At 44.7% G+C, this 9,256-nt stretch overlaps 1 protein-coding gene across 1 annotated transcript in view; it reads right to left on the bottom strand.

Moving 5' to 3' along the window:
- Nucleotides 1-7,435, bottom strand: part of LOC119310210 (protein NRT1/ PTR FAMILY 2.7-like) — a 21,397-nt gene extending 13,962 nt beyond the window's left edge. The window contains exons 1-2 of the mRNA XM_037586029.1: nt 7,237-7,435; nt 6,672-7,187 (exon numbers count right to left, since the gene is read on the bottom strand). Coding sequence (XP_037441926.1) covers nt 6,672-7,187; nt 7,237-7,435 — 715 coding nt within the window. The remainder of the gene's footprint in view (nt 1-6,671; nt 7,188-7,236) is intronic.
- Nucleotides 7,436-9,256: the final 1,821 nt, after the last annotated feature.

The following is a 9,256-nucleotide window of genomic DNA, read 5'->3' as shown; positions in this document are numbered from 1 at the left end:
CGGGGACGGCCGGGGTCGGCGACGAGGGGCGGGGGCGGCGACGATCGGGACAGGGCGGCGCGACGAAGGGAGGAAACAGAGGGAAGAACAGAGGGAAACTGAATTTTTTTTTTCAAGTGTTGTATATATAGGATGGACCTTTAGTACCGGTTGGAGCCACCAACCGGTACTAAAGGTTTGTTTTGGCCAGGCCAAGCGGCGGGAAGCGCACCCCCTTTAGTACCGGGTGGTGGCTCCAACCGGTACTAAAGGCCCCCCCTTAGTATCGGTTGGTGCCACGACCCGGTACTAAAGGGGGTGCGCTGGCGCAGTGCGGTGCGGCAAGTTTAGTCCCACCTCGCTAGTCGAAGGGCTACCGCACTGGTTTATAAGCCCCAATGTGATAGCTCTCTCGAGCTCCTCTCCTAAGCAGGCCTATTGGGCCTACCAATTCATTGCTGCCATGTGGGCCTACTGGGCCTTTGCGGGCCTGCATCCTGGCCCAACAAAAGGTTGAGTTTCTAGTCGTATGCAGGCCGCTTTGGCCCAGTAGGCGGGCTTTCTTTATTTTCTTATTTTTTTTTGCTTTTTTATTTGTTTTATTTATTTTTAAGTTGTTTTTTGCTGTATTTAGAGTTTCTTTGTGAATATTTTTGCTTTAGGTACAAAAATTTACAAACTTTGATCTGTTAGTGCCGGTAGTTTTCAAATTTGAATAGTTTAAATTTTGAATTATTTGAAATTTGTGTGAATCACTAGTTTGTGAATAACTTAACTTTGGAAAAAGATTTTTGAGTGATTCTTTTTTCTTATGTTTAATATTAGTGTGTTTTATCATTATATTCAATTTGGTAATGCTTAGGTTATTTAAAAAATGAAATGCCTTTGTAACATTTCAGTTTTCGTCGGAAACCCTGATACTTCGAAAAAGATTGTCCATTTTGTACACGAAGTGTATCCAGTTTTTGCCGTAACCCTCTCTACTTTTTTGCACATGCTATTTGTATGAAATTATGATACCATGCCAACTTTCAACCTTTTCTGAGTTCATTTCAAATGCTTTTCAATTTCAGGGTCATTTAGCTGGAAAAAATCAGTAAATGCATGAAAAAGAATTTGTTTGCACATAAAATTTCTTCGCGTTTCAAATGCCAAAACACATAATTAACTACCCTAACTATTACAGACATTCCCTCCTGGGTGTGAAACACAGAAGAAAGTGATGATAGTGAAGCCGATCACATCCCAGATCTTTGGGTGTGAAACTTTTTCTTCTCGTGTGTCCCTTTGCGCCGTAGGCAGGGAAAATCTTCATCATTTAACTGGATGCTCGGGTCAATATTCACTGTGAATGGAGCAATTTCATCAAACTTTTCATAATCTTCTAACATGTCTGTCTTGTCATCCACTCCCACGATGTTTCTTTTTCCTGAAAGAACTATGTGGCGCTTTGGCTCGTCGTATGATCCATTCGCTTTTTTATCTTTTCTTTTTCTCGGCCTGGTAGACATGTCTTTCACATAAAAAATATGCGCCACATCATTGGCTAGGATGAATGGTTCGTCTGCATACGCAAGATTGTTGAGATCCACTGTTGTCATTCCGTACTGCGGGTCTTCCGTTACCCTGCCTCGTGTCATATTGACCCATTTGCACTGAAACAAAGGGACCTTCAAATCACCTGATCTATAGTTAAGTTCCCATATGTCCTCTATGTAACCATAATATGTTTCCTTTCCCGTGTTGGTTGTTGCATCGAAGCGGACACCACTGTTTTGGTTGGTGCTCTTATTATCTTGGGCGATCGTGTAAAATGTATTCCCATTTATCTGGTACCCTTTGAAAGTCATTATATTCGAAGATGGTAACTGGGACAGCGAGTACAGGTCATTTTGAATATCGCCATCATTCAGGGCACGTTTCTGCAACCAACCGGCGAAAGTCCTTGTTTGTTCGCGTGTAATCCAGTCGTCGGACTTCTCCAGCTGTTTGGACTGTAGAAAATTCTTGTGTTCCTCCATATACGGAGCCACCAAGGCGGAATTCTGTAGAACTATATAGTGTGCTTCAGTGAGAGAATGTCCATCCATACATATAATTTGATGCCCTCCTAGCGTGTCTTTTCCTTCCAGTCTGCCCTTATGCCGCGATTCAGGAACACCAATCGGCTTAAGGTCAGGAATAAAGTCAATACAAAACTCAATGACCTCCTCATTTTCATGGCCCTTCGAGATGCTTCCTTCTGGCCTAGCACGGTTATGAACATATTTCTTCAAGACTCCCATGAACTTTTCAAAGGGGAACATATTGTGTAGAAATACAGGACCCAAAACGTTAATCTCTTCGCAAAGGTGAACTAGGACGTGCGTCATGATGTTGAAGAAGGATGGTGGGAACACCAACTTGAAACTCACAAGACATTGCACCAAATCATTCTGTAACCTTGGTATGATTTCTGGATCGATTACCTTCTGAGAGATTGCATTGAGGAATGCACATAGCTTCACAATGGCCAATCGAACGTTTTCCGGTAGAAGCCCCCTCAATGCAACCGGAAGGAGTTGCGTCATAATCACGTGGCAGTCATGAGACTTTAGGTTCTGGAACTTTTTCTCTGCCATATTTATTATTCTCTTTATATTTGACGAGAAGCCAGACGGTACCTTCATGCTGAGCAGGCATTCGAAGAAGATTTCCTTCTCTTCTTTGGTAAGAGCGTAGCTGGCCTGACCCTGATGTATGTCGTCTTTTCCGTGCATACGTTGCTGGTCCTCTCGTGCCTGTGGTGTATCTTTTGTCTTCCCATACACGCCCAAAAAGCCAAGCAGGGTCACGCAAAGATTCTCGTCACGTGCATCACGTCGATTGCGGAACGGACCTCTAGGTCTTTCCAATATGGCAGGTCCCAAAATATAGATTTCTTCTTCCACATGGGTGCGCGTCCGTCAGCGTCCTTCGGAACAGGTTGTCCGCCAGGACCCTTTCCAAAGATTACCTTCAAATCCTTGACCATATCATGTACATCAGCACCAGTACGGTGGCGAGGCTTCGTCCGGTGATCCGCCTCACCTTTGAAATGCTTGCCTTTCTTTCTTACGGGATGCCTGCTCGGAAGAAATCGACGATGTCCCAGGTACACATCCTTCTTACAACTATTCAAATATATACTGTCGGTATCATCCAAACAGTGCGTGCATCCACGGTATCCCTTGTTTGTCTGTCCCGAAAGGTTACTGAGAGCAGGCCAATCATTGATGGTCACGAACAGCAACGCCTTTAGATCAAATTATTCCCCCATGTGCTCATCCCACGCACGTACACCTGTTCCATTCCACAGTTGTAAGAGTTCTTCAACTAATGGCCTTAGGTACACATCAATGTCATTGCTGGGTTGCTTAGGGCCTTGGATGAGCACTGGCATCATAATGAACTTCCGCTTCATGCACAACCAAGGAGGAAGGTTATACAAACATAGAGTCACAGGCCACGTGCTATGGTTGCTGCTCTGCTCCCCAAAAGGATTAATGCCATCTGCGCTTAGACCAAACCATACGTTCCATGGGTCACCTGCAAACTCCTCCCAGTACTTTCTCTCGATTTTTCTCCACTGCGAACCGTCAGCGGGTACTCTCAACTTTCCGTCTTTCTTACAGTCTTCTACGTGCCACCGCATCGCCTTCGCATGCTCTTTGTTTTGGAACAAACATTTCAACCGTGGTATTATAGGAGCATACCACATCACCTTGGCAGGAATCTTCTTCCTGGGGCGCTCACCCTCGACATCACCAGGGTCATCACGACTGATCTTATAACGCAATGCACCGCATACCGGGCAAGCATTCAAATCCTCGTACTCACCGCGGTAGAGGATACAGTCATTAGGGCATGCATGTATCTTTTGCACCTCTAACCCTAGAGGGCAGACAGCCTTCTTTGCTCCATACGTACTCTCGGGCAATTTGTTGTCCTTTGGAAGCATATTCTTTATCATTACCAGCAACTTTCTAAATCCCTTGTCAGATACACCATTCTCGGCCTTCCATTGCAGCAATTCAAGTGTGGTGCCCAACTTTTTTTTGTCAGCTTCGCAATTCGGGTACAACAATTTCTTGTGATCCTCTAACATGCGCTGCAACTTCGTCCTCTCCAGATCACTTGTGCAGTTTCTCTTTGCATTGGCAATGGCCTGACCTAGATCATCAGCGGGCTCATCTGATGCCACTTCTTCAGCTTCTTTCTGCATTGCCGGCTCAGCTTCTTCCCCCATTGTTGTATCATCGTATTCAGGGAACCCATGGCCAGGATAGTCGCCGTCGTCCTCATCTTCTTCATTGTCTTCCACCATAACCCCTATTTCTCCATGCTTGGTCCAAACATTATAGTGGGGCATGAAACCGGACTCAAATAGGTGGACGTGAATGGTTCTTGACGTAGAGTAACTGTGACCATTCTTACAGCCAGCACATGGACAAGGCATAAAACCATCCGTCCGCTTGTTTGCCTCAGCGGCAAGCAGAAAAGTATGCACGCCATTAATGAACTCGGGAGAGCATCTGTCATCATACATCCATTGTCGGCTCATCTTCATTACACAACACCGAATAGACCAAATTAATACAAGTTCGTATATAAAGTTCATACATAAAGTTCATATACAACACTTAATTAAATGCAACATACAAATAACTCTCTATCTAAAGAATTTAAATGCAACAACAAATACGATGAAGATCGCAATTAAGGTAACAATTGATCCAACAACATAATGATACCAAGCCACACTATCAATGACATATTTTCTAAACTTTCTAATCTTCAACCTCATTTTCTCCATCTTGATCTTGTGATCATCGACGACATCGGCAACATGCAACTCTAATTCCATCTTCTCCCCCTCAATTATTTTCAATTTTTCTTTCAAATACTCGTTTTCTCTTTCAACTAAATTTAACCTCTCGACAATAGGGTCGGTTGGAATTTCCGGTTCACATACCTCCTAGATAAAAAATATCTATGTCAACTTGATGGGCATAATTTGTCATAAACACGAAATACAACAACTAGTTTTAAAAGAGAATATACCACATCCGAATCATAACAAGGACGAGGGCCGACGGGGACGGATATCAAAACCATGGCACTATGTATAACAAACAACATACGGTTAAGATAATTATACGAGTAACTATATATCCAAATCACATAAACATCAATTTGGTAATGTAAAACATTCATGAACAAGAGCCTCACCAGAAGGTGGTGCCGGCGACGGGACGGTGCGGGCGATCGACGGTGGTTACGACGGAGATTTAGAAGGCACTAAGTAAACCACACCTACATATACAAACTAAGTGTTATTTTGTGCTCAAATTGCATATAAATCAAATACTAGCAAATATAACTATTCCTCCCAAATTAATCACTATACAAAGCATTGCAAGAGCTAATCTAGCAATGAGAGTTGAAAGGACAAAGTTGCTAACCTTTGTGATCATTTGAATGGATGGGGGCCTTCAAATCTTGACAAATTTTGGGCAAAATTTGTGAGGAGCTCGAGGAGAGAGGGGGAAGAACAGAGGAAGTGAGGGGAAAGGGGAAGAACAAAGTGGCTCGGGGGGACGAAGGGTTTATGTACGTCGACCTTTAGTACCGGTTCGTGCCACGAACCGGTACTAAAGGTGCTGGATGGGCCCCAGACTGACAACACCCTGCCACCACCCTCTTTAGTACCGGTTCGTGGCACGAACCGATACTATAGGTTCGCCACGAACCGGTACTAATGAGAACGGCCGGCTAGCCATTGGAACCGGCACTAATGGACACATTAGTGCCGGCTCAAAACCCAACCGGTACTAATGTGTCCCATATTAGGTCCTTTTTCTACTAGTGGTAAGTGCAAGAGTCGCTGAAAACTTCATCCATAGAGTTCCGCGCCACCCCCACTTCGGAGGCGTCTGGATATATGAAAATAACATAAGAGCATCCAATTGACCAAGAAAATGGGTTAGAGCACGGACTTCATGGTATGCTCTTTTAAGTCGTAACGTCTAGACTTGTGTTTGATCATCTGAAGAGGAGCCTCGCCGCCGTCGCATCATCTCTCCACCTTCACTCCAGTTAAGATAACAATCTCGTCGCCAAGCACATACATCATGTCGTCCTCATCTGAAGTGCGTGGAGAGCCGTCCTCATCGTCAGTCCATGGGTCGTATACTCTAGGTAGGCGCACCAGGTCCCTAAGGACCGTGGCGACGCAGAACATACTAGAGCCCAAGGTAACCAGATGGAGCTCGGCCATCATCGTCCTCTTGTTATCCTCAGGCAGGTCAAGAAAATCCCAAATACCCTGCGGCTCTGATGGCGAGAGACGTGATTCAGGACCATGGTTCAACCGAACCTATGGTCTATGCCGTACGATGTAACATCCTACTACATGTGGATCTGTGACATGCATGCCAACTGCATTTTTTAATCGACAATGCATGGATCTTCATGAATAGACATGCAAGCCAACTCAACTGTGTTTTTTAATCAACCATGCATGGATTCACATGAATAGTGTCTAGAAATCAACGGTGTCGAACGTAGGTTCGGCTGAACCATAGTTCTGTACAACATTTTCACTTTGATGGCGTAGAGGTCTAAGGCGCATAACTTGGGAAAGTGGGGGCTGCAGACCGGGAGCAAGTTGCCCAAGGAAGGGCTGCCGGCCGGGAGCGAGAGGCCCAGCCAGAGCCTAAGCTCAGGGACGTACTCAGCTTTGCCACACCAGGGCAGCGCCCATTTGCCGACCTGCCTCCACGCACGCCTCGCCGTATCGAAGGCGTACGTGCCCAAGTCCCCTTTCATGGATGATATGCAGATGGTGGAGCTGTCGGCCACTGTGTAGCATGTCGTGCTTCTGTAAGGGTAGCTAGAGATGAATGGTGGCGCCGGCAGAGCACACCAGCGCCACCCGTCGTCCTCGTAGCAGGCGAGGACCTGGAAGCGGTCGTGGATCCCGACGTCGCTTGACAGGTCCATGACATAGAGAGTCGATCCTCGGTCTTCTCCAGTCCGGTCGGCGGGATCGCTGGCCTGGGTCATGGGGAGGTTCATGCAGTAAGGGCCCCTGAGTGAACCGGCGGTGGGGGGAATGGCCGTGAACGTGCCATTGACAGTGCTGTAGAGCGCTGTCGTAGGAGTCGGTGAAGACAATGCCGCCGTCTCTTCCGATCAGAGAGAAGGAATTCCTGTTCATACTGCTAAGTGTTGAACTGGCCATCGGGTGAAAATTGATCTCCGGCTCCGGCAGAACTGGCAGGTGCTCCAGCGTTGATGGTTTCTTCTTCGTCGTCGTTTCTTCTTCTTCTGCTGACGGGTAGAAGAGATGCTTCATGGCGTCCAGCCGGTGCAGCGAGTACATGCGACGGCTGCTGTCTTCCAGTATCAGATTCACGAAGCGACGAGGATTCATCCTCTCCAAATTAATACGTAACTCTAAACTGAATAATCTGATCCTCTCCGTCTAGCTAGCCTGGCCTGGCTCTCAAGAGATGTGCATCGAGCAAATTTTGCAGACGAAACCGGATGGGGGCTTCGCAGAACAATACCTGAATCTGCCGATTTACCAGCGGGCGATGGGGATCGATCTAGTCCGACGCGCCTGAGGGAGCGGCGAGCGCGAGCATATGTGTAGCAGCAGACATCGGGAGATCTGGTTCGGGAGCGGCGAGCGCAATTGGAAAAAGGATTTGTTTATGTCACATCTAGATGTGAGATAAGTATAATATCAATGTCACCTTATTATTTTGTCCTGTTTGTTTGATTTTAATTTATCAAAGCCCAAAACTAAAAACTACCTCATCGTGCGTCCGTGTTGGTGATCGGCCTATACGCAAATCTGGTCACTAGCTCTCCTCATAAACAAAAGAATCTGGTTGCTAGCTGCCCGTACAAGGAACCTGATCGCTAGCTTTTTCTGGAAAACAAAATGATCGCTAGTGCTAAATCGACTTGTTAGATTTTGCCTCTGATCCTTATACATTCACAAGGACATCTCCCATAGCTAGCTTCTAGGCTACCAACGATTTGTTTTATTTTTTGCCTTTTGGTTTTTGTGTTTTTCACTATAATATTTTATAGTTAATTTCCAGTAAAGAACAAAATTTCATCAATACATATTTCAAAAACATGTACACGGATTTACATAAGTTTTCTCAAATTATAAAAATGTTAACGAATACCAAAAATGTTCTAATATATGGTGAACAATGCTTTAATATATGATGATCATTTTCTGAATACACACCAATTTTTTTCCAAAACACACTGAACATTGTTTTTGATATACATGAACTTTTTTATATATGGTGAACTAAAAGCGAACTTTTTTGTATACATTGAACTAAAAGCGAACAGGAAAAAAAATAGAGAAAATAGATAAATAAGAAGAGAACAAAAAAGAACACATTTTGATTTGCTTTTAAAAAATTGATCAACACGAACAATTTTAGAAAAATGAACTAATTTACAAATTTTGAAACATGTATTGAAACTTGTGAATTTATGAACAAACAGAAAATTATCAGAATATGAAAAAAATGAGATCAACTTTTGAAAAATAGAAAAATAAAAAGGAGATGAAATATAATGAAGAAAATGATAAATAAAAAAGCAGAAAAACATGAAGAAAAACATGAAGAAAATGAAACAAAACAAAAAAGGTATCCTAGCTACTTGGGTCGGCTCATCTGCAGTTTGTTCGCTGACGAGGCTGGACTTGAAACTAGGAAAAAAATGTTGGACCCCCGGTGGCAAGTTGAGGGTGGACTCTCAATTGGGAATAAAAAAGGCCGGGCCCCAGTTGCGAGTCGAGTCTGGACATGCAACTGGGACAAAAATAGTTGGACCCTAATTGTGAGTCAAGGGTGGACTGCAGCTGGGACAAGAAAAGGTATGGCCCTAGTTGCGAGTCGTGGTGGACTTGCAACTGGGGCAAAGGGTCGAAGGTGAACTCGCAATCGGGACTAAAAATGTCGGGCACCAGTTGCGAGTCGAGGGTGAACTTGCAACTCGGACAAAAAAGGTTGAGCCCTAGTTGCGAGTCGAGGGTGGACTTGCAACTCGAACAAAAAATGTTGGCCCCAGTTGTGAGTCGAGGACGAACTTGCAACTTGGATAAAAAAGGTTGGGCCCTATTTGCGTGTCGAGGGTGGACTTGCAATTCGGACAAAAAAGGTTGAGCCCTAGTTGTGAGTCGAGGACGGACTTGCAATTCAGACAAAAAAGGTTGGAC

The sequence above is a fragment of the Triticum dicoccoides genome, chromosome 5B, assembly GCF_002162155.2.
Source record: "Triticum dicoccoides isolate Atlit2015 ecotype Zavitan chromosome 5B, WEW_v2.0, whole genome shotgun sequence".
NCBI classification, from domain to species: Eukaryota; Viridiplantae; Streptophyta; class Magnoliopsida; order Poales; family Poaceae; genus Triticum; species Triticum dicoccoides.
Note: the sequence above shows the minus strand (reverse complement) of the source record. Positions and strands in the feature narration are given on the sequence as shown.